The 26,078-nt window shown below is 26.4% G+C and overlaps 1 protein-coding gene across 2 annotated transcripts in view; it reads left to right on the top strand.

Annotated features, from left to right (window-relative positions):
- Positions 1-16,800, top strand: part of LOC107454259 (Protocadherin-like wing polarity protein stan) — a 399,719-nt gene extending 382,919 nt beyond the window's left edge. For both annotated transcript variants that reach the window (XM_043041038.2, XM_043041047.2), the window contains 14 exons: positions 1,642-1,783; positions 2,811-3,029; positions 4,175-4,328; positions 4,999-5,065; positions 5,216-5,282; positions 5,923-6,002; positions 6,775-6,943; positions 8,040-8,135; positions 9,020-9,260; positions 10,367-10,531; positions 12,346-12,402; positions 14,137-14,424; positions 15,145-15,367; positions 16,368-16,800. In XM_043041038.2, coding sequence (XP_042896972.1) covers positions 1,642-1,783; positions 2,811-3,029; positions 4,175-4,328; positions 4,999-5,065; positions 5,216-5,282; positions 5,923-6,002; positions 6,775-6,943; positions 8,040-8,135; positions 9,020-9,260; positions 10,367-10,531; positions 12,346-12,402; positions 14,137-14,424; positions 15,145-15,367; positions 16,368-16,392 — 1,993 coding nt within the window. In that variant the 3' untranslated portion in view covers positions 16,393-16,800. The remainder of the gene's footprint in view (positions 1-1,641; positions 1,784-2,810; positions 3,030-4,174; positions 4,329-4,998; positions 5,066-5,215; positions 5,283-5,922; positions 6,003-6,774; positions 6,944-8,039; positions 8,136-9,019; positions 9,261-10,366; positions 10,532-12,345; positions 12,403-14,136; positions 14,425-15,144; positions 15,368-16,367) is intronic.
- Positions 16,801-26,078: the final 9,278 nt, after the last annotated feature.

Raw genomic sequence — 26,078 nt, forward strand, 5'->3', positions numbered from 1 at the left:
CAAATACACAATTCGAATATTCCATATTTTTTTTAATGTATCGGGATATTTAAAATCCATGTGAAAATCAATGTCAATAACTGCCGAAAATACAATCGAAACATTACATCGATTTACGATACTATCGGCTTAACTTGAGAGTGTCAAAAAGTGATTATCTAAATGCATGATTCAAATAAAACGCGAAAATTTTTGTAGAAAAGAAAAGTAAATTTTTCTTAATTTTCAAAAGAAAAATTTTTCTGTAATAACTCTATAACGTTCTGCGACAATGTCGCCATGTCGCTGCGATTCTGCCACGGTGCTATTTAATATCTAACCACTTGTCTATGGATTACAATCCCTATATCATGGGTGTCACTCTTCAGTCCTGGGACTGAAATCAGTCTTGGAAAAAAATCAGTGGAATAAATTCCATCAATAGCTCTTTCCCATTTGTTGACTTAAATTAAAATTAAATTCCTTTTTCCCCCTAAAAAATGTAACATATTTTCTGATAAAAATTTTAAAACTTACATTTTATTTAAAACATTGTTATTTTTCACTATTATTGCAAAATGATCAAGTAATGATGTCGCACTGCAATGAATGAATAGGATTCCTACAATTGCTGAATCTAAATCTACTTGAGTTAGCATTCCCTCTCCCAAGGTGTTAGCAAGCTAGCTGAAGTTAAATCATGATATTTTTAAAGAAAAATTATAGTGCTAGGGCAAAAACTACTGAAAAATAACTAGAGATATGAATGGTTTCATGACATGTTTAGTGGCTTTATTAATTAGCTATACAAGATTAGCTGCTACTTTGTTTTGCTTACCAAAAATTAATTAACGAAACAAATTTTAATAAAACAAAATGATTGATTTAGTATGTAGGCCATTATCCATGGAAGAGTAAATTCTGGTGTTAATTATTTCTGAAAATTCCTATAAACAATGCTGTTCCTTATTAATTTGTCAAAAATATAAGTTAAATTTTTAAATTTTTTTAGAGTGGCTCCTATGCCATATTTTTATTGAAATAAAATACATTATTCAAAAAATAGTTATTTAATAGCTACCATACAAATTATCTTCAAAGTATAATTTCAGTTGAATGTATTTACATTCATGTAGTTTTGAAGACCATTTAATAACTTTTCTATTGCAAGGACGCTGTTATTTTTAATTATAAATCTACTCGTCTTAGCTAAATATAGTAGCTCGGTATCTTACCCTTATTATTTACTTTTTGAGTTCTATATTGTGCAAGCCATAATAAGTTAAGTTCAACTTCTTTAAAATGCTCTGTTTGAATTATTTTCAACATCAAAAATTTATTAGATAATTACCAATACTAAAAATTTATCTGTGCTTGTTATGTAAGTTGAATAATACAGAATTAAAACTATTGCAATTTTGCAAAGCAAAAAGAAACATTGTTGCTAGGCTTAAATCTTTATTACTGAATATTATAATTAAAATCTTTTACTAGTTATACTTTACTATTATCCATTTTTTCCCCTTGGTAAAAATGATTGCTTGTGTGTAATAATCTACTATAACAGTTAAGGGAAAATAATTTTGCCTTTTGTGCAGAATCATTTTACACACTTTTTTTAAGTAATGTTTTAAATGGGTTACATTTTTCTTTTTCTTTCAGACCTAGAGGCAAATGGTCTTCAGAAGGTTGTACCACATTGGGTATGAACTTGATAAGTGGGCGGGGCATGCAACCCTATGTGAATTGTTCCTGTTCTCACTTATCAACATTTGGTGTTTTGATGGATATAACAGATAAAGAGGTAAAACCAAATTTCACTTTTTTGAATCTTTACTGTAAATTCAAAATCTGGAAAAAAGAGTAAATAAAGTTTTTTTTTTGTGCATAGTTTATGATAATCATAATTTACAATAAGTTTAAAATAAGTATGTAGTGTGTGTAAAATCAAATGTTTATAAATTTTTGAGTTTCCATGTGCATAGTGTAAAATTTTTTTAAATTTATTTTAAATTCAAAATTAGTTTGTTGCGTAGGAAAAATCAAATGTATNAGTAAAATAGAAGAGAATAATTTTTAAAATTGGTCTTAGATTAAGGTCCTTGAAAATTTTGTTGAGGTCCTTGAAAAGTCCTGGAAAGTCCTTGAATTTCAATCTCATCATAGAGTGGGAACCCTGTATAACCCGCATGCGAATTGCAAAATATATTAATAAAAGAGCAAATTAAAACAAAATTAATAAAATTAGGTACTATAATTAACTACGTTATATATATGAAAACAAAAAGAATCAGTTTAATAGGTAAATAACAAATATACACAACGTAAATGGAAAAAAAATTTTTATTTAACATAGAAATAATTTTAAAGCAATAATATAGAAATAATTTTAAAACCCTTCAAAATCGGACATGTCAGAGTCAGAATTGAATAATTCTAAAAGATTAGCGTCCAAAATATCGTCTGCGTCACTATCGTCCTCAGTATCACTGATATCGTCATCAGAATATGTGATATCATTTTTTTTAAGTTCCTCAGATTTGAAACAAAGGGGTATGATGCCGCTTTTTTTGAAACCGTTGTTTATTGTTTCAACGGACACATCATTCCACGCCTTAATGACCCACTCACACACTTCTTTATACGAAGCTTGTCGTACTTTTTTATTGCCACTAAACGTTGCAACCATCCATTCTTCCCAATATTTTCTGACTTTGGACTTGAATGACTTGTTGATTCCAACATCCAGGGGCTGAAGTTTTATATATTTTTGAATTTATTGTTAGTTATGTTAATTATTTATTGTTAATTATGTATTTTATTATTTTCAGTATTTTATGGAAGAGTCAACAGCTCAAGATGTAGTTTCCTATTTGGGCATTGTGATATCACTCTTAATGCTTTTAGCTGCTTTCCTTATCTTCTGCCTTTTAAGGGGACCCCAGACAAACAGCAACAACATTCATAAAAATCTTGTCGCCTGCATCTTTCTTGCACAGCTTCTGTTTCTTATTGCACTCAAGTTAAGACGTCCTTTAGTGCAGAGAGAAGTAAGTTTTATCATTGAATAGTGATGCATAAGTTTCAGTTTTTAATCTCAAGGACTTATTTACTAGCTCCTGAAAACATTGTCAATTACGATCAAGGTTTTTTGAAGTAGCTTCCACCTGCTGTAATGTACTTCAGTACTTAAATACAAAGATTTCTGAAATAACTTTTAAAATCCTTGTCCAGAATGCTGTTTGATGCTTTGAGAAACTTTTGACCTTGTTTCGTTAGGGAAATTTTTGGTCTCGGAGGTTGTGGAGATAAATTATTCACCATACTTTTTATACAAATCTGTTATACACTTTTTACTGGCCGTATTCAAATTTTTGATTCGAAAACAAGGTTTTAGGCTGTATAAAATAATAACGCTCCTTCACCAATGAAAAATTTTAAATGTTTTATGTTTGACACAAAACAATAATTTTAAACTATATACAACATCTAGCTGTGGAGAATTATCTGAGGTTTAGAATAGACAGATAACTTAAGTATGTTTATTTATTAAACTTTTTAAAAATTGCAAATTTGAAAAAGTTTTTCTACTTAAATGAAAATTATTGAAATAAATGAATAATTCTTTATTTTTGAAATTTTTTATGAGACTAGGTAATGCAGCATAGGAGTAATTTTTTTAAATATAAAAATATTGAAACACAATTGCTTTTCATTTTTTTAAAACTTAAGCCTTTCTTCCTATTGTCCTTTTGAAGAGATTTTAAGAATTACCAAAAGGCACTGTTTAAAAATAGTTTCTAAATAGTGTCACTGTCGAAATTTAAACAAAATTTATGAATAACTGTTGCTGACTCACAGTAATTTTAAAATTAGCATATTATTCACTAAAAAGTATTATTTCATTCTATGGCAGACCCTTCATTTAACACCCTTAAAAATATCAAATTTGAAGAACATTCCAAAAAAAAGAGAAAAAAGACAAAGTTTTTTCTTCAACTTATACATTGGTCTACAGAAGTGCATTTCCTTAGGTGATATTTACTTCAAAACATATAAAATGGTTCTTTAATTAACAAAATATTTTCAGGATTCAATAAATCAGTCTTCGAAACTAACAACTTGATCTCTTGTGTTATTGATATGTAATTAATCGAAGTTGGTTACTAATATGTGTTTGTTTAATGGTTTACAGTTCCCGTGTAAAGTGATGGCCATAATGCTTCATTATATGTTTCTCTGTGTGTTTTCGTGGATGTTCCTTGAGGCTGTTCATCTCTATAGGATGCTGACGGAAATGAGGGACATCAATCATGGGCAAATGAGATTTTATTATTCTATAGGATATGGTGAATTATTACTTTTTATTAAACTCTTGTGTTTTATTATTGTCACTAAATGATTAATCTGCCAGCAAAGTGGAAGGAGTATTTGCTTTCCATGGTTTTGGTTGGGGTTTCATGCCCCATAATAAAGATTGGCTGTCTGATAAAATTGCATTTTCTTTAATAGGTGTAACCTGGGTAGAATTTTAAGGTTTAAAACATCTCTTTATGCCATATATCTCTTATATATAATTTATATATAGTGTATATAAAGGAGAAAACAAAAATTTTACTAAAAATCATTATTTTAAGAAAAATGATTAATAACAACTGAACTATTTTAATTGCTTTGTAAAATATGAAAGTGTTTTTTCTGCTTTCAGTTTTCTCCAGAAATAAAACAGATTTGCAGGTGTGAAATCTGCCCTTCTTGAAACAGCGATTAAACAGATTATATTTTTATTTTTCTATGCTTAAACATTAATTTGTGACTATATAATTTTTGAGAATATTTCTGAAACTGTACATTAAGAATGGCGATTACAAAACCCTCTGTGTATTTATATAGTAAGAATGAATTGTAATTACCTTCTTTTGTTCTGCTTTCATTAATATGTGTGTGATATTAAAAATCGTAATGTTTGCTAATTTTATTGCTATATTTTAATTAATATTTTCTTAATTATTATTTTAGGTGCTCCTGCAATTGTCGTAGGCTTGTCTGTTGGCGTAAGAGCAGATCAATATGGAAATTACTTTTTGTAAGTTTATGTTTAACTTTTCTTTAAAGTAGTTTATGTTTAACTTTTCTTTAAAGTAGTATTGCTTTAAAGAAATGTATTAAAGAATGTATTCACATATTTTCAAAATTATTGGGTATTTTTTAAATATTTGAATCAACTTATTTACAGCTGCTGGTTATCCATTTATGAAAGTGTTGTTTGGAGTCTTGTTGGTCCTATTTGTTTTGTAGTTTTGGTAAGTTATTTATAGCTTTTTTTAAATCTCAAAATAATAAAAATGGTCCTAAAAGTTTAAGATAACTGTCACTGTTATTTTAAGAAGTCATTTATAAATTGAAACAAATATATTTTTCAAAACTTCTATTTATTATAATATTTCTTCAGTTTCTTCTTTCACAAAAAGGCATTAATATATTTTTTACACGTTTTATATTTGCAATAATTGTTATAGAGAAAATCCATTTATAATCTGTTACTGATAATAATAATGACCCAAAATAATTATAGCTTAAAATTGTAAGATTTTAGTTAGATTCTCTCTTGATGCGATGACTACTTCAAATTAAAGTGATAGCTAAAAGGGTAAACTTATCACACAAATTTTCTACCACATTATTTTTTTTTGTACCATTTTACTTCATGTGGAATATTGTAACAAAATTAGGCATTTAATATGAAACTATTTAAAAAAATCTTTATCTATAAAAAAATTTTATAATAAGATTATGTCTTTTGCTTAGAATCACTTTATTATATTTATTAACTGTATTATTATTATTAACTTTAATTGAAAAAACTTTTTTTTTTAATTTTTTTTTTTTTTTAAATAACTTTTATATTTCTTTATTAATTTTTATTTCAATTTACAATTACAGTTGAATCTTGGAGTTTTTGCTATGGCTATTCGAGCTAGTGTACAAATTAAAGACACTGTCATGGATTTTGGAAACTTGAGGTAAATAATTCATGTTTATTTCGTGAACTCATAGTAGTATTTTGTATGCTCTAAATATTTTTGTGTTAGTTTTTTCTTTACATTTGTTTTAATCAGCTACTGTTTTAACATTTAATTACTGCATGAAATTTTTGTGAAGTTAATGTTATGTAAGAATCATTTATTTCAACATTAAAATACTTTGACATGCATGAATAAAATAAATGTTGTGTGCATAGATTTTTTTTATGTTAATTTAGTGCTTTATTTAAATTGAGCATTAATGCTTGGATATAGTACAAGTTTTTACTTTACATACATAATACTGCATTAGTACATTTTCAAGTTTTACGTTTAGATTAATCTGGTGTTTACCAATGTCATAAAGGTTAAAAAGGATTCCATTAAAAACATTTTATTTTTGTTTAGAAAAATTAAAAAATTTGAAACTTTTTTACCAAGTTTAAAATTAAAAAAATTAATTTTTTAAAAAAAATTTTTATTTTATAATATATCTATTATATAAGTCTTAAGAATTGATAAATTTATTTACATAGTTCTTAATGTGTAGTGATAAAAAGTTTCTGGTTTTTTTTTTAATTTCGCTATATCAACAATTTTATTAAAGTCCTAAAATTAAATTGAAATACAAATTTGTTTTCAGTGCCAATACCTTAAGTACATAGTAGTCTGTATGTAATTTTTCGTAAGCAATGTTATTGCCATTCCTTCTTTTATGTCTGTCTTTGTTTTCTCTAAATAATTACAAGATGTTTTTATAAATTGTTTTTAGGACAGTGTTGTGGTTGGGCATTGTCCTTCTGCCTCTTCTTGGAGCTACATGGGTTCTTGCTATACTCTCTGTCAACGAATCACTGGAAGTGCTTCACTATATATTCTCTATATTTTCATGTGTCACTGGAATATACATATTTGTAGGATACTGTATCATTAACAAGAAGGTAAGATTTTTTTTATTTAATGCATGGTGTTCGTTATACTTCTTATTTTACGTTAAAGTTCATGTGCTCAATTATTCTGTGACTAACTCTGCAACATATAAACTGAACTATGAACTACTACTCTATAACTGCCATTTGCAGAATGTATGTGCGCTTCATTTGACATATACAGTAGGGAACTGATTATCCGGAAAGATCGGGACCATCGCTATTCCGGATAACTTGATTTTTCCGGTTTTCTGAATCGCTACAAAAAGCTGTTTTTTTTATTGTTGAACCCAACTAAAAAAAAAAAAATTTTTTTTTTTGGAAATAGTCTTAAAAAGAAGAAAAAACGATGGAGTAATACACTAATGATTATTTCCAAGATGATGGTAAGGTAAACATCTTTCAAAAAAGAAGGAAAAATCCCAAAATCTTATGAGAAAAAAATATTTTTTTTTTAAAAATGGCGGGAAAATTTATTGAATTTCGTTCTGGTTTTTTGGTTTTCCGGATAACGGGTTCTGTACTGTGCTTTAACTTTTTTCTCGCACTTGAATATTGCTATGTAACTTTTCATAGCAAAANAATCTTATGAGAAAAAAAATATTTTATTTTAAAAATGGCGGGAAAATTTATTGAATTTCGTTCCGGTTTTTTGGTTTTCCGGATAACGGGTTCTGTACTGTGCTTTAACTTTTTTCTCGCACTTGAATATTGCTATGTAACTTTTCATAGCAAAATAAATTTGTACAACCTTTACAATTTTACCATGAATTTGAAACACATTATTAGTTTTTTTAAATAAATTAACCAGTAAAAATGCTGTTTGTTAATGACTAATAAGTTTTTTGATAATAAAAAAAGGAATAAAAACCTTTATGTACACATTCTTTCATTAAATATGCAATCCCTTTTCTTTTTTTTAAAATTTCTTTTGACAATGAAATGTCAGCAAATTATGAATTTCATTGATGTCTCAATTCTTGTCTGCAACAATGAAATTACAATTTGATAAACTAAATTAAATACAGTGTTATTTACGATAGTAATTAAATGTTTACACAGTATTAAAAATTTACTTTTTATTTATGTATTTGTTTTGAATTGCTAGGTGAGGCAACAGCTGCACCACACATGGGCTCGCATGAGAGGAAAGAAGGTGCCTTACGATGAGAGCCTGAGTGGTACAAGAACTACAGTGGTTTCGGTTTGTAGTAATTTTTATAATACTATTGTTACTATATGTATCAAGAATAAATGTAAAAACTTAAATTATTAACTACCAAAATCATGTTTCAAAGTTCAAAAGAAATAATATTTCCAATCAAGGTTTAGACTAAAACTTAAAATGTATAAATTCTGTGATAACGAGCCATCCTAAAATTTTTGCTTTTTTTATTATAACAAATTTTATTTACTTAGTTGCATCATGTTTGGTAATTATTTTTTCTTGTTGAAAGAAAAAACTCTGAATTTAAAAAAAAAAATTATATTCAACATATTTGTGTATATTTATCACATTTTTTATTACTCATTGTTGTGAAATAAAGATAAACCTTTACAAATATTTTAAACTAAACTCAGCGGTGCGACAGCCCATAGAGGGCCAAGGCCTACTGTGCCCATCTCAGTTTTCTTGACCTTGGGCTCTAGGGTGCAGGAGCAGATGTTCCGGTCAGGTGGTCAGCTGAGAGCGGAACCCCCAGTGTTTAGTCCCCGAGCATGCTTGGTACTCATTTATCGACCCACTGAAGGGATGAAAGACTGAGTCAACCTTGCCCGGCCCGAGGATCGAACCAGGGACCTGTGGCACAAGCGCGAAGAGCTACCGCTCAGCCACCGGGCGTCTTACAAATATTTTAATCAATAAAATTTTGCATATCTGTCATGTCAACATTTAAAACATCCGAGCCAATTTATCAAGCTTTTTGATTAATATTGCCTTTTCTGAATCTTGGTATCTTTTTTTAAATCTAAACTAGTTCACTTTTTCTCATCAGTTTTCAATCATTGGCATTTTTTATTAAATTCATCGATAAATATTTAATTTGTTTTTCCTCATTAAATGAAATATAAATGTTCTTTTTGTAGCGGTCAGCACTTGCATACCAGAATTCTTCCTTTGATGTTTTGCAACGTAACATGGGTATATCAACATCCTCCACCACTAGCCGCTCTACCACCAAGACCTCAAGCAGTCCTTACCGCTCTGACTCTCATCTTAAAAACACTTCCACTTCGACTTCTGTCGCTGGATCTGAACCCAGGAGGAGATCATCTCGTAAAGGCTATCTCTATGGTCGACATAGACACAAGCATCGAGTTGCAGATGGTAATTAGTATAATGACTCCTAAGTTCTAATTCTTCAATTTCATTTGTTCTAAGTTAAGATGTTAATATCTCAAAAGCTGTCTTTATGGTTGAAATAGATTCTAGTTTTGAGTTACTGAGAGTGTAACATTGATGTAATGATTCTAAAGGTTTCAAATCTTGGTTTTATTTATTACGAGATGTTCCTTAGCTTAGCTATTTATCAGGGTGCATAGTGTTTTTAAAAAGTGCTTAAAGGTGCTTATTTTTAATTTACGTTTTTTAAAAGCCCTTAAATGTGCTTTTTTTGTTTGGGGTTTGTAAAAAGTGCTTAATTTTCTATAAAAAAGAGATTTTTTCTTTGTTGTGTCAATTTTTGTTCTAAATTACAAAAAAATGCATTTTTTACAATATTTTCTGCAATATTTATTGGAAACTAGTTATTTTATCATGATTATGTAAAGTTTTTGAACTTTATTGATTTTATGTTAATAAATTAAGAACTTTAAACGATAGAAAAAATATTTTTTCTTACTGCACAGATCCTAATTATGCTTTTTTTTTGGAAAGTGATTAAAAATATTTTTTGAGTACTTAAAGAGTACTTAAAAGGTGCTTATTTTTTGTTTAAAAATCTGACTATGCACCATGTTTATGTCACACTAATTATCTCTAGTTAATTATTAGATTTCATTTATTTTAACATTTCTTTGACACAAATTAGACTGCATACATTTCAATATGCTGAACATGAAAATTTTTTGTTGATTACATACCTTATATAAATGTAAATTCTTTCTAAAATGTAGGTATTAATTGTATGATTACAAATTACTATCCCTATGATTATCTTCAATATTATACATATTATGATTTAAAAATTCATGATTTCAACATATAACATTAGTTAATTAAAAATATTTGAGAAGTTGACATTAAAAAATTTTAACTCTTAATGGTTTGAAGGAAGTTCTAGTTTACTACCCATTCAGTATAATTATAACAATTGTAAATCTGAGAATAATATTGGCATATTGCTCTAAAGGAGGTTAATTTACTATAATGTTAATTTACAAAAACAGTGTGAATTTTTTCTCATGATTGATTTTTATTTTTTAACTTTCAAGATCCTGATACTGGTGAAATTAACAGACGACGAGCAAAAGATTCTGATTCAGAAAGTGATCTGTCACTGGATCATGCTTCCCTAGATTTAGCATCCAGTCATTCTTCTGATGAAGATGAATATAGTAGAGATACTTGGAAAAAGAAATCTTCCAAAACACCACCAGGTATGTGCATATTTGTTAATATGTAATTAGATATGTAGCATCATTGTCCAAAATGCTAATGTCTGTGTCATGACTTTTAAGAATAAAATCAAACGACTGAGAAATGCAAGGAAAATGTTAAAATGAGGAAAGACAATATCAAAAAACGTTGCATGTGAATTTTTTTTAAAATTTATTTTCAGAAAGGAACAAAATGGGTATTTGTTTTTGAAGATTTTGTTTTTTATTTTATTAGCATGTTTGAACATCTGACCAAATTTTGGGTTTATGACTACCAATGGTCTACTCTGTAACATTGTAATTTTGAACCCAATCCAGAAGACAAGGGAACTCCTGAATCAAGTATTGGAAGAAATTTGCTATCATGGAGGATTTTATTTTATGGAACTAACCCGCATTTACGTTATATGGAGAGGAAAACCTCCCACTTTTAGTCTGGAGACTCCTTGATTTTGACAGCCTTGCTAGATTTTATTTTGAAAAGTCCTGACAATCAACTTTTGTAAGAATTTCCTTGCAAGAAAAATTTAAGTCTAAACAATGCATTTTAATACATATTTATGCAAACAAATCTATTTTTTTAAGGTTTTCATATTTCTTTAAGTGCTGTTATATATTATGAAAATTCTTTTGTAAGATTTTGACATCTAATTATTTAGTTTTTAATTAATCAGTCTATTAAGTTCTAAAACAAAATCTCAGATGAATAAAACCTAGGGACAAAAACTCCTGAATAAGTATAATTTCATTGAGACAAAATCTTGAAATATTTTTCTGTTAACTTTTTATTAAATGTGCATTGCATTTGGATACATTTTTAATTACAAAATCTAAAACACAAATCTACTTTGAATAAACATACCTTCTTGATGCATTTAGAAATTTTTGAATCTAAAAATCGATACAAAGATGACATGAAAATCAGGCGAACGTGAAATGGAAAATTGAGTCCCGTAATGTTAATTTTGCTACATTAAAATTTTTATTACGCTCAATTTGAGAATCAAAAATCCTTATCTCTCAAAAGCTCTTATCANAGTTTTAATTTTCTAAACCAGGTAGTTTTTCAAGTAGTAATTGTCTCTTATGTGAACTGAGGAAAAATATAATTTCCAGCTTTATTTTTTCAATTGGTAATTTTTTTTCTTCACTAAATGTTAAGAATCAATGTAATCGTTTATATAATAATAGATCAGTACACAATTGTATGTCAACACATTATTTATTACCTTAAACTGTTATTATTAAATTTATTATTAAAGGGTTGCTCTTGCGTAAAATTTACTATCGTGGAAATTCAGCTTTTTTGCGTTTTGGCTAATCTCATCCCTGATAAACATACCTTCTTGATGCATTTAGAAATTTTTGAATCTAAAAATCGATACAAAGATTACATGAAAATAAGGCGAACGTGAAATGGAAAATTGAGTCCCGTAATGTTAATTTTGCTACATTAAAATTTTTATTACGCTTTACAATTTGAGAATCAAAAATCCTTATCTCTCAAAAGCTCTTATCAGAGGAAGTGTATTTTTGTGTTTTATTTCAGAAAATATAGGCATATTTAAAATTCATTATTTGAACCATTACAGTAGTATGTTAATACATTAAATGTGATATAATGAAAAAATCTGAAGGAAATTCTATTCTTACTTTGCTAGAGTATAATTTTAATGTAATATTCTATTGCAAAATTTTTAATAATACTATATTTTTTACTTTCTTCTTTTTTAATGTTTAATGAAAAATAATTTTTATTTATTATTTATGTGTATCCAAAAAAAATTAATATTTGATTATTTATATTTTGACAGAAGTGCCACCGAAACCTAATATAACTATTGAAACAAATATTTATGGAACTAACATAGGTAAGGAAATTTTTTTTCTCAAACAATCCCCTCACAACTTTTGTTTTTTAAATTTTATATCCACGTATCAAAAAAATTATTTTAGTTTAATTAAAAATCTTTTATGTTTCTTGATTTTTACCTTATGTATCATTTTTTGAGGCCATAAATTTAAATTTTAGAACCACAAATATTAAACTGTTTGATAAAGCAAAAAGCATAAATTAAGTGCAAAACTACAGAAATAGACAAACTTTGGTAGATTAGGTGCTCTTATGGTTTAGGATCTCTAACATGAGGGACCTTCCTTGGTGTCTTAACACCAAATGACGGAAAATTAGCAAAATGATCCAGTTAACTCTCGAATTCAAATTTTAGCTATTTGATTGTTTTACCTTATCTGAAAATCAATCACCAAATTGCTAAGATTTTGAATAAATTAAAAATCTTAAATAGCTGGAATAGTCATAAAAATTCTAGCCAATATGATACTTGTGTACTTTAGAGAAACTAAAAATACCCATAAATTTTGATTTTAAGAAACGTGTAAAATGTGTCCAAAATCATGATATTAAATTATCTGCCACTGCTTTACATAGTTGGAATCCTAATCAGAGGTTTGAGTTTTTTTCTACTAAAATTATTTAATACTGCTCTTCATCTACCAAGCTTGATTTCTGAAAATCGTTCCATATTTTGAAAAATTCTAATAATTTTGTTAATCATCTTCTCTGTATCCTACCCTTTCCTCATGTTTTGAAATCTATTCTATTTTAATCTTTTGCTCTCTGAGATTTCTGTAAAATCTCCTCACACCTGTTTCACTCTTTTTATTACTTTATTCAAACTTGTTCCTCTATTCCTATTGGTTAAACGGCTTTGCATATGTTTGTCTCTTTACTTTTTTACTGTCATTTGGTGTTCAGACGCTGAGGAAGGTTCTTGTTTTAGAGAATAAAAACTGTAGTCTGTCTATTTTTGTGCTTTAACATTGTTTTTTGCTTTAGTCTACACAGCACAGGGTTTACTTTCTCCTTTTGGATAAAATAATGTGAAATTTTTAAATGTAAAAAGACAGTGTAAAAAAAATTATAATGTTGCATGAAAACTTTACTTATGGATACCTTGCATAAAAAATTTTAAGTCTTCATAAAAACTTTAAGCTTAATTAACAAATAAACATATTTTCAATTTTCTGCACCAACTTTAAGTGACCTACTTGAAGTTTCCAAGTTAGATTAAAGTTTTTATGTAAGTTTCTGGAAAGCTAAGCTTCCTAGTAATAATACCTTTCATATCTTTATTTGTTCTTTGAACATCTGACCCAATTTTGGGTTTATGATTACNAAATATTGAGAAAAAGGAAAAAGCCTTGTTTAAATTTTTTTCAATTTAAACTGTTTTTTTTTCTTCTGTTTTCTTTCTTTTTAACTCACGAAATTTTCCGGAATTTTGACTTGGGCTCACAATCACCCCTGGAATTATAAAACTGAAAGTTTTTTATATTTATGTTTTTCAAAAGAAACTAAAATTTGATTTTAACCCCCTCTCCCTGAATGAATTTTAGACTTCTTCTAGAAGACCTAAAAATTTTGGTAACTATAATATCACTGTAAAAAAAATTTCAAAGTAAAAATTTGAATTTCAAAAATAAGTTTTGTTATTCAAAAAATATTCTAAAAAAATTATTATTCATTAAAAATATTTTTTAAAAAATCAATATCAATACTAATTGTGTGATTTATTATTTTTCAGTTCCAACGAAGGGTTTTAATCTTCCACCTCTTACACCAGGGAGCATAGGGAGTAACATTTCTCCCTATTCACAATACACAAGTTCCTGGGGATTACCTCGCAACATTATCCCTTCAACTCCTGTGGGACCAAGTGAGGGAATAGGTTTAACCGTAGGTCTTCCTACAAGAGATCCCATAGTGCCTTGGGGCAGAGGGAACACAAATAGGGAAAAAGGAGGAATTGTTCCCCAAAGACTGCAAGATATATCCTCATACCTTGATCCTAATTTCACTCCAGAACTTCTAGGTAAGAATTTTTTTTAAAAAAATTCTATTCAGTGACAAAAACCAAATCTGTGAAGTATGTAATAATTTGGTCATAATTTTAAGTAGAATTGAAATTAAAATATAATTCTGTCTTGAACATTGATTTATTATTTACATGTTCCAAGCTAATAGTTTAAACTATAAATGTTTACTTTAGCAGGGACATTTTATTTTAAAAGTAAAAATATAAAGCTTTTTTAAAAGCTGGGTTAGCATTTTTTCGAGAACAGTTGAAGAAAATAAAATTGACCAGTATGATAGTTAATAATTGATCGATTCAAGTTAAAAAAATTAAAAGTAAAAAATTGTTTTTAAGAAATAGCAATTTTCATATTGTTTACTTTAAACCCATATAACTTGTAATAATTTATTTTGATTTAAATTATCCTCATTTATAATTAATTATGAGTTCTTATGGAATATTAGAGATTGAATTATTTAAAAGTATTACTTTGTTAAATTTTCACTGTAACACTTTTTAAAGCCAATTTATTTTTGAAAAATTGTAGGTATTCATTTCGCTTTTAATTTCAATTTAATTTCTTTAAACAAACTAGTTTTCTTCCTAAATTTATAATAATAAATCCCATTGCTGACCTACTAACTTGAGTTACCTTTATATTTTGTAACTTTGCCAGAATAGAGTTACTTACTGCATCATAATATAACAAAAAAATTTAAATTATCATCTATTTTTCAGATGAAGTGTCAAGCCCAGAACAACTACCTGTTCCTGAACGATGTGACAGTCTTCATTCAAGTGTGAATAATGTAAATAAGGACTTAAATATTCCGACAACCCCTTCTGCAGGGGGAGACCAAGACTCGGAGAAAGAGACCAATACCAATGTCGCTTCTGCTGTTGAAGGAAAGAAAGTTGTTTTGCCTCAGTTGACAACTGCTGAAGTTTCATCAGAATCTGAGTAAGTAAATCACTTTTTTTTTTGGATGAAAACATTTGAATTGATTATTTGAAAAAGGGCAAACTTTTGAAAATAACAGATTCATTTGTTTTTCAATGTTATATTTCCTAATTTGTGCTTTTACTCGAAACTTATTCTAATATGAATTTTTCTTTCAAAATGCTTACATTTGGATAACAGGTGAAGTAAGTTATAATTTAACTTTATCTATGGTGCTATTTTCAAGATAAATAAATAACCAGTTCTTTAAACTTTTTTTATTTTGAATTGACAGGGAAAACAGTGTCTACTTTTGTAATAAAGTTTTACTTTTTCTTGAAAAACTGTATGAACATTAAATTTTTTTATTATTCAATATTTATCTTTATTAATGATAATTGTTTTGCTTTAAAAGTTCGAAATTTATTTTTTTCCCCTCTGAAAATTAAACTCTAGCTATTTATTTTAAATGTGATTATTTTCTTACATTGCCATAACATAGGACTCCATATGTTTTTTAAAATAAAATTTTTTAATCTAGTTTAATTTATAATTGTTTATTTATTTATGAATATTAATTTTTACATTAATTCTAACTCATGTTTGTTTTAAAACTTACAATAAATTTAAAAAAGAAAAACTTCCATTGTTTAACATAGATTAAATAAGTGAAAGAATACAAAGAGTGTTTATATACAGTTGTCAAACTTTCTCAAACAGATCATTCCAAAATTCTAGAAATTCAATAATTAACAACATAAACATTAAAAAAATGAGAAGGAATTTAATGTATTTTATTACAAAACTCACTTTCAATAAACTTGCTCTGGATATAGTCCATTGCCTTACCATTGAATTTCACAAAAAGAAGCAGCAAGTTTTGTTTAAATATTTTTATCAACTTCTCAATTCCATGTGATGTAGTTTTTACTCTAATTGTTTTCTTATATTGTAAAGTCACAAAAGTAAACATATTCCATAAAAATAATTTTCTAATTAAAAATTATATATATTTTTTTAGGGAAAGTAATGAGACATCTGTGTGATATCACTTAAAGAAGGATTTTTACTGATAATTTTTCATATGTTGAAGCTTACTCTGTTTATAAGTGGATGAAGAAAATATGTGAGCATTAAAAAGATTTTGTGATGATTGACATTAAAGCCCACCATGTCTACACTTTCCATTGAACCAATATCTTGTTTTCTAGTGGTCCATAATGACTGCCCTTAGTATATAATTTTTGTAATAGTCCGAGTTAGATAATATTTTTATCACTTAAAGATTGATTCACGATTCTAAGCCAAGTCTGGGTTGCCACTCCACAAAAAGAAATATATATAATACAGGGAGAAAATTAAATATAGGGAATTTAAAAATCACAAGCAATAATAGGGAATTATGAGTTTTTCCTTACAAACTGAGAAAATACAGAGAATTTTATTTCTAATTTTTTTTTTTTTTTTAAAAAAGACTTCTCAATGTGTAATTTATGGGATATTTAAGGATGTTTCATTTACTATAGCATTTTAAATTTTAAGTGTGTTAAGCTGTTCTTTATTTATTTAATTTCTCCAGCAATTGATACGAGTATAGATTGCCTAATATAACTCACACCTGACCACAGTGATTGTGTGTTTCCTCTGAATATATTGTGTATTATGTATAGTAAGTTTTTGTTTCCAGATTTAGGTGGCATCCCTGTTTATACTTGAATTTTTCGCAAAGTTTCTAAAATATATTACTAAGACTGTCATTATGGAACTTCTAGATTAAAATAACACTAGTTTTTTTTTCACAGCATGTTGATATATTGTTTAGAATATTAAATGCACTTTCATCCACTTACTCCTTCACGTAGGATGTTCATAATTATTTTGTTCATACTGTAAATAATTGTTTGTGACTGTGACATCTTCCATTCTACTTAATTTACTTCATGAATGACATTCCATTTAGAATAATTTTCGAATATTTTGTGAATACTGAAGGCTTTCTTTTAGTTAGCTTTCCAGCAAAACTGAGAGAGGTAATTTGTAGTAATCGCTTTGTGAGATGTGTTCAGAGCTGCCGAATTTTGAAATTAGTTTTTAATTTTCTGACAACCATTTCAACTGTTCAATTTAAAAATAAGCCTAAACATGTTGAAATAATTATAATTAACTTACATTATTAAGTTTACAAGGTCTTACTTTAAAGCTTATTATTTGTCAAAAAATAAACATTACTTTATTAAGTGATTATGATGAAATGAATAATAATAAAAATGATTCATTATAAAGTTTGCGCAATAAGTCTTTAAAATGTGCAAAATTCTTATTTTGCAAAACGATNTTTTTTAATTAAAAAAGACTTCTCAATGTGTAATTTATGGGATATTTAAGGATGTTTCATTTACTATAGCATTTTAAGTTTTAAGTGTGTTAAGCTGTTCTTTATTTCTTTTAGTTTCTCCAGCAATTGATACTAGTATAGATTGCCTAATATAACTCACACCTGACCACGGTGATTGTGTGTTTCCTCTAAATATATTGTGTATTATGTATAGTAATTTTTTGTTTCCAGATTTAAGTGGCATCCCTGTTTATACTTGAATTTTTCACAAAGTTTCTAAAATATATTACTAAGACTGTCATTATGGAACTTTTAAATTAAAATAACACTAGTTTTTTTTTCACAACATGTTGATATATTGTTTAGAATATTAAATGCACTTTCATCCACTTACTCCTTCACTTAGGATCTTCATAATTATTTTGTTCGTTCATAATTGTTTTGTTCATACTGTAAATAATTGTTTGTGACTGTGACATCTTCCATTCTACTTAATTTACTTCATGAATGACATTCCATTTAGAATAATTTTCAAATATTTTGTGAATACTGAAGGCTTTCTTTTAGTTAGCTTTCCAGCGAAACTGAGAGAGGTAATTTGTAGCAATCGCTTTGTGAGATGTGTTCAGAGCTGCCGAATTTTGAAATTAGTTTTTAATTTTCTGACAACCATTTCAACTGTTCAATTTAAAAATAAGCCTAAACATGTTGAAATGATTACAATTTGTTAAAAAATGCAATAGTTTTAATTAACTTACATTAAGTTTTAGAGTAAGACCTTGCAAAGTAATGTTGTTTGTTGATATTTATTTTTCGACAAATAATAAGTGATTATGAGGAAATGAATAATAATAAAAATGATTCATTATAAAGTTTGCCCAATAAGTATTTAAAATGTGCAAAATTCTTATTTTGCAAAACGATAACCTTAGAGATAATAAGTATCAGATAAGTTTAGTAACTTTATGTATTTTACATTTTTTGAATTAAGCAGCTTTTCATGAGCGCAATATAAAGTAAAGAAATCTGAACTTTTTTTGTTATTTATGATAATCTGATTTTGATATGTATTATGTCTAATTTCGACAAGTATGCATAATGAAATTTGAATAATAAATAAAATTTTGTTATGAATTCATATTCTTATATTACAATAAGGGTAACTAGTGATAATAAGTGATGGCAGTTCTTATAATCAGTTTTGTTTGTTAATTTTGCTTTTTTTAAAATTAAATTTATTTATTATAACAGTTTTATTTCTTAATTAAACATTCTTATGATTTTTGACCCAAATTTAAAGTACGAGTCTGAATTTTTTCCCCCCATTATTTAAGACAATTTGATGTTTAACAAATTAGAATTATTCATTACTAAGTTTAAATGAGAAGTATTAAAAATTTGTGATGAATAAGTATTAATTTACCATCAATAAATATTAAATGATAACTAAGAAATGGCAGATAATATTGGCAGCTTTGTTTGTGAATATTAAAAAAAATTTAAATTAACTTTATTTATTAAGTCTGTGTTATTTTTTTCGAAAAAGGTTCTTACAATTTTTAACTGAAACGGTAAACTACATTCCATTTCTCATCTTCAGTGCCAAAATCCTTTAAAATCAAAATGTTTGTGTTTTTTTTTTGTGTATGTTAACCTATTTTTATACAACAATTCTGGTGTTTGTTGATTTTAATTTGTACATATTTTATACACATAATTTATTATTTATCTCTTCATTTTGCTTAAATTTTCAAAATATATTCTTTCATTGTTACTTCTTTTAGAGTTAGGTAATTTATTTTCAGTTGCATTAACTGTTACCTGGAGAAAAAAATGTGGTATTCATGAAGTACTTGAAGGTATTTAAATTTATTTTTAAAGTAGTCTTAAAAATCAACCAATAGTTGTGAAATGAATGAATTATATTGTATGAATGGAATGCGACAGGTTGTGTAAGTTAAAAAATAATGTTAAAAGTAGTTTTAACCTTTATCAACTTCACTTTAAGCATTGTAGGCAATGTATACGTTAAAGAAAAAACTATGAAAGCAGAATTAATATTTTTATAAATTCCGAAAAACACTTAAAAAAATAATTGCATGTATTGTATAAACTCAATGTAATAAAAATACATGCATTTAAATATCTTGTTCTTTATTGGTTAAAGACAGCACTGTTTTTAGAAATCTTATATACACATATGTATGTATAACACAAACATGTATTTTGGTTGAAATTATGTTTCTATATTTTTGTATCATTATGTTTATCATGTTATTACTAAAAAATTTTAATAATTCAACTTTCTTAAAATTATAAAAATTATTTAAATTTTAACTCTGAAAGATTTTTAGCAAACATTTAATGTAATTCAGCAATAATAAGCAATAGGTTGTTATGGGTTTAAAACTGGTGAAAGAAAACTCTTGGTTTAGAGGAAATTTTATTGACAAGTCCACTTGTTTGGTTAAAATTTTATCAAAGAATGCACTGTTTAAGAGAAATTTTAATAAAAATCCACTGTTTAATAGAAGTTTTATCATAAAAAAACTACTATTTAGGAGAAATAAGAGATTGTTCTGGAAAATTTTTATCAAAAAATTCACAGTTTAAAAAATTTTTATCAAAAAAAAAATAAAGCTATTTAATGGAAATTTTATCAGATAATCTACTGCTTAAGAAACTTTATATCAGATATCTCTCTGTTGCTAGCATCAAAATATAAAATTCTTTAATTTCATTATTTTTGCTTTTGGTACGGTAAATGTGTCTACGGCAAAATTTCCCTGAAACACTGTAAAGCGTACCCTTGTAAAAACACCAATTAAATAATTTAATTTTTTTCACCTGGAATTTTGATTTTTGCAGACTAAATAATTATATTTAAAGTTTAAAAACTTGATAAATTAGCATAGGCAGAATATATGATACATAAATAGCTTATTTAGCATATATTTCAGAATTTGGAATAATTACATGCATTTACTCAATGTTTACCAAGAACATTTTACCAAAGTGTACTTAACATTCTGTGTCCTCTCGTATAAATAAAAATATTTTTAATTTATTGAATGTACTTCTCTGAAATAGCTTAACTAATTGAATCTTCCTTTATTGCTAAATCAGTGTGCCTTTATTTAATTGTTTTATTTTGACATTCCATGAAGCGTCTTTCATTGTTGGTAAGACTGAAACATTCCATGTAAATAACAATGACATCAAGATCTTTGTTTTTATTTTAAAAAAATGTAAATAAATTATTGTTTGTCTTTTTTTTTAAACTTCGATCTGTGCACAAAAAATCGCTGATGTCCTCTTATTTTTTTGTTTGCCTTTATATTTTGAATTGTAAATAAAGCTGTTGGACTTATAGTTTGTTCATTGTTTCTTGTTAATTTATTTACATTATGCATGACTAATTCAGTTTAAACTAATATAATTTTTATTGACTAAATATTGCAAGTTTTTAAATTTACGTATAATAAATCTTTTGGTTTAATTTTTAATAATTATAAATTCAAAAATATATTCGAAAGATCATTAAAAATCCTCCTTTATAAAAGAGTTAGTCAAATAAATATACCGCAAATATTTTATGAGTTAGGTCTTCACAAATATATTAAAAACATTAAAGATTGAGGGAAATAAAAACGAGGAAAAACTTTAACGCTCATTTACTCAAACACTAAAATGTCACTTACCTGATTCTTCTAATCAGCTATTCGAAAATGAGTTTATGGCATCTGTTTTCAGAAATCCAATCAATTTAAATTCTGTGTTGTAGAAAACAGCCGGTCTCTGCCCATTTTATTTCTTCTGGTAAGAAAGCACAACAAAATCTCAACTGTTGATTTCTGTATAAATGTTAATACTGCTCGGATATCTTCATTGCGAGGAAATTTATTTACGTCAACCGCATAGCTTTGCTTAGCCTTCAATAAAATTAGTGCAAGCAAATGCATTACTTTGTTTGATACCAGAAAGATAGTAAATTAATAAAATAAAAAACATACAAATTTAGCCATTTTTATATATTTCATGCAAAATTTTATAATATTATGCTTTCAATAAAATTGTTCGATTTTTAAAATTAAATGTATAAAAATAAGTTTTGATTATATGTTTGGAGAGGAAAGAAACAAACTGCTTATTAAAGGTTCAAATTATAAAAATAGCCTATTGTAGTGTATTTAATTTAAAATGCAATATTACTGTTTTTTAAATAAATAAAAAATGATAAAATATGAGTTTTTATCTGTGAGTAAGCATAACCAAACTGTAAAAATGCATCTATTGTTATATATACTCTCTAAAATTTATCTCATTTTAATAAATTTTTGAAAATTCAAACTGAAAAGTAAGGTTTCTATCAAGTATGAGTAATATCAAGTTAATATGGCATAAAAATGTGCAATAATACTTGTCTTCTTTTAAAGCTTGTTATTATACACTTCTTGGGCTAAATTTCTAGTGTGTGGATCATTTTCAAAAACCAGAACAGACATTCTTAACAGAATCATAAATTTTGCTTTATTTTTACAGCAGAAGAATGTTTCTTAACAGACAAAGCTTAGAAAAATGATTGTTTTTTATTCTTTGTAAAAATAATTGAATGTCAGATTAAAAACACTTGCGATTAGAGGAAGGAATTGAAGAATTAGAGATTTTAGAAATGAGAAAATAATTCTAATTTGTGGTTGCCCAGGACTTCAGCTTAGTAGACACATAATTTCAAAAACACTTTTATAATATATTTCTTACAATAAATGCATAATTAAAAAAAAACATTTTCTAACTATTTAATTTATACAGTTAAAATGAAACAAGAGTGGTACAGAGAAAAAATTATATTTCTGTACTTATTTTACTTAGTATGAATACAATTATATCATCAATTTTCAGACATTGTTTGGTAATTTTAAATATCTTAAAGAAACGTATAAGTAATTTTAGATAGTGTCTGGGTTTTTACGATTTTTTTTAAATACGTTACCAGCATTGTATACAATACATTGCATTAAGGCAAAGATTGAAAGATGACACTTGTATAATTTACGTAGGGATTGTTTACAGTGAAAAATTTTCTTTAAGGAATATCCCATTATTTTCATTGTCGCTTTCTATTTTATCTTTTCCATGATAATGATAACCAAAGAAAAATAAAACTTTTATTTAATTAATCATTTTTATGAAACAAATTTTACTTTAATCGACCTAGTTAATATTAAAAATAAAAAAAAAGTTGTTATGAATAAGCCTTATCTTGAAAAACATCAGGGAATGGAATACTAGGCTTGCTGAGCTATTATTCCAATTATTATAGTTATATTCATAGCGTCAATGGTCATATTAATAATACATGGTGATTACTAAAAATGTATGCCGTTTCTATTAAAGAAAAAAAATGAAACTACTTGTTCTATCGAGAAATTACTTCACCTAATGTTTATAAATCAAGATCATACTAATTAAAATTTTAAACAATTAAATTTATATATTGTCTGTTTGTTATACAATGTTGATTGTTATACATTAAATAGCATTGTTACACAAAACAATGCGATATTTAACAATGTCATATTTTGACCAATTTTGGAATTTGCTACACGGGATTTTCAACTAAGCAGGCTACATAAACATAAATATAATTAGAAAAGTTTTGATATTTTACAGATTACAGATTTTTTCTAATTAAGAAGAATTCTAATGGAATTCAGTAGTCCTTTGAGTTTTTCCTCATTTAAACATTTTTAAATATTTTCTGCTAAAACAAGTTTTATAAAGACTATTTATATTAAAAAAAGGTAGCAGTAATACGTTTTTAGTAATAAGTAAACCTTTATTAAAACACGATTTATATTAAGCTCATAATTATTTTTAAAAAATCTGGTATTCAATTAGCATGAGTGAATTTTTTGCTTTAAATCAGGCGTTCTATGAATCAGTTATTTTTTACATTAACTCTTTCATAAATCAAACTGAATATTTTGTTATTGAAACAGTTTTAATTAAAAAAAATGCACAATTCAAATTATATAAGATTCGATTTACGAACTTTTTTAATGGATTTTTATAATATTTCTTTTAATTCCAAAAATGTTTTATTTGTAAAGTTTTTCATTAAATTTAGACAATGTTTCACTTTATTTGCAAGAAGTTTTATTTATGTTTGGAAAATCTAAATTCGTATTTAATAAATTTTATTTTGTTCAGAAACATTGTGTTTAGAGGCTAATTTTAGCTCGAGAAAGTTTTTTTTATATTTCCATGCAAGAATACAAGTATTAACTAAGGAATAGCATTTTTTTTAAGTTTTGTTATTGATAAAAATTATTTGTAATTCGCACATTGATGAATAGTTTTTGCATATGGATACAAAAGAAAAAAAAAACTTTTCGATATTGCTACCCATTTCAATATTATACGAAAATTACGCTATTTCTTAAAATTTGTAGTTATAAAACAAATTTGTAATTAAGAAATACGTGGAGAATCTTAACTACAAAGAAAACTTTCGTTTTAGTTTTCTAATCATTTTTAATATTGCCAAAAAGTTATTGTTCTTTAAATTTGTAATTCAATGATTAAAGGATAACTAACAGAGTATTATAATGTCAAAAGAGTACTCTTTTTAACAATAATTATTTTTAATATTGTCAGAAAAATGAGGTTTCTTCCTTAGATTTGTTATTCCTAATTTGAAAAATAATTTAAGCCCATGAGCATTAAAAAATTACTTTTCTTTTTCAATCTTGAACTTTTTTAAGCATCTATCCGAAAATGTTCTTTTTTTTAAATTTCTGACTCAAAAACTTATGGATAATTTTAGTATATGAATGAAATATCTCTTTTTGATAATAGAATCATTTTTAATCTATCCAGAAAAAGATGTTTCTTCTTTAAACTTCTAAATCACAATTTGGAATATAATTTTAGCATATAAATATCCTAAGATATTTAGCAATATCTTTTTCTTTTATTTGAGTGGAGTTTTACTTTTTGATATTAGAGTTGAATTTTAATTATTAAATTATCATCATCCCGAAAATGTATCTTCTTTAAATTTGAAATTCATTAACTGGAAGATAATTTTTATCACATGAATAAAAAATGTCTTCTTGAAACTAGAATTATTTTAAATAATATCTGGGAAATGATGCTTCTTTAAGCTTCTAAACTTATTCATAAATTGCTAGATAATTATAGAATCAATAAAATTATCTTTTTGATATTAGAATTATTTTGAACGTTAAACGGGTAACGATGTTTCTTCTTTAAGTTTTTATTTCTAAAACTGATTTTTTTTTTTAAATTTTTGTATATGAATGAAACACTCTTTCTTTTTGATACTCGAATCATTTTAAGTCTATCCAGAAAAAAAATTTCTTCTTTTAAATCGCAAATTGGAATATAATTTTAGCTTATAAATATGCTAAGATATTTAGCAATATATTTCTTTTTTTGTACTGAAATGGAATTTTACTTTGATATTAGAATTGAATTTTAATTATTAAATTTTCAACATCGTCCCGAAAATATTGTATCTTCTTTAAATTTGTAATTCATTAACTGGAGGATAATTTTTATCACTTGAATAAAAAATGTCCCTTTGATACTAGAATTTATTTTGAACAATATCTGGGAAATGATGCTTCTTTAAGTTAATAAACTTATTCATAAATTGATCGATCATTATATAACATGCTTAAAAAAATTACCTTTTTGATACTAGAATTGTTACAAGCAATATCTGAGAAATGCTTCTTTAAGTTTATAAACTTCATAAATTGATAGATAATTATATTATATGATTAAAAAAATTATCTTTTTGATACTAGAAATATTTTAAACATTATCCGGGTAAATATGTTTCTTCTTTAAATTTCTAAACCAGGATAATGTGAAGTTACAAAGTCGTTGGCAACCACATTTAACAACTAGAAAATCTGTTATTGAAATAGTATTAAAATTTCAGAACAATGAACTGTACATCGAGTAACAAGTACAAATATGATATTTTTTATGTACAATGAGAAAGAGAAACTTGTGGAAGTCGTAGGTACTTTATGATTCAAAAGTAGGCACTTGAGGTAAAAAAAAGACCACCTGTTATGGAAGGGATTGTAGTTTTGTTTTGGCCATGGAAATGAAACTTTGAAGAAAAGTATTTTTTGTTTAAAAAGAAGTCAGCTCACCTCAGTCACACATCACAGATTAATCACAGGTTTCAACCAGGGCTAAAGAGAATAGAAGGGCTAGTTCACTCCGCTCTTAGAGCTGAAGCTACGATTTCCCTCCTCATGACGTCACTGTGTCCACAGATCTCGGAGATCGCAAGCAAAGATATGATAACTTTGCATCTTTCTCTTTGTAAAAATAAGTTAGACTTTTTCTGGT

The sequence above is a fragment of the Parasteatoda tepidariorum genome, chromosome 8 (genome assembly GCF_043381705.1).
Source record: "Parasteatoda tepidariorum isolate YZ-2023 chromosome 8, CAS_Ptep_4.0, whole genome shotgun sequence".
In the NCBI taxonomy this organism is placed as follows: domain Eukaryota; kingdom Metazoa; phylum Arthropoda; class Arachnida; order Araneae; family Theridiidae; genus Parasteatoda; species Parasteatoda tepidariorum.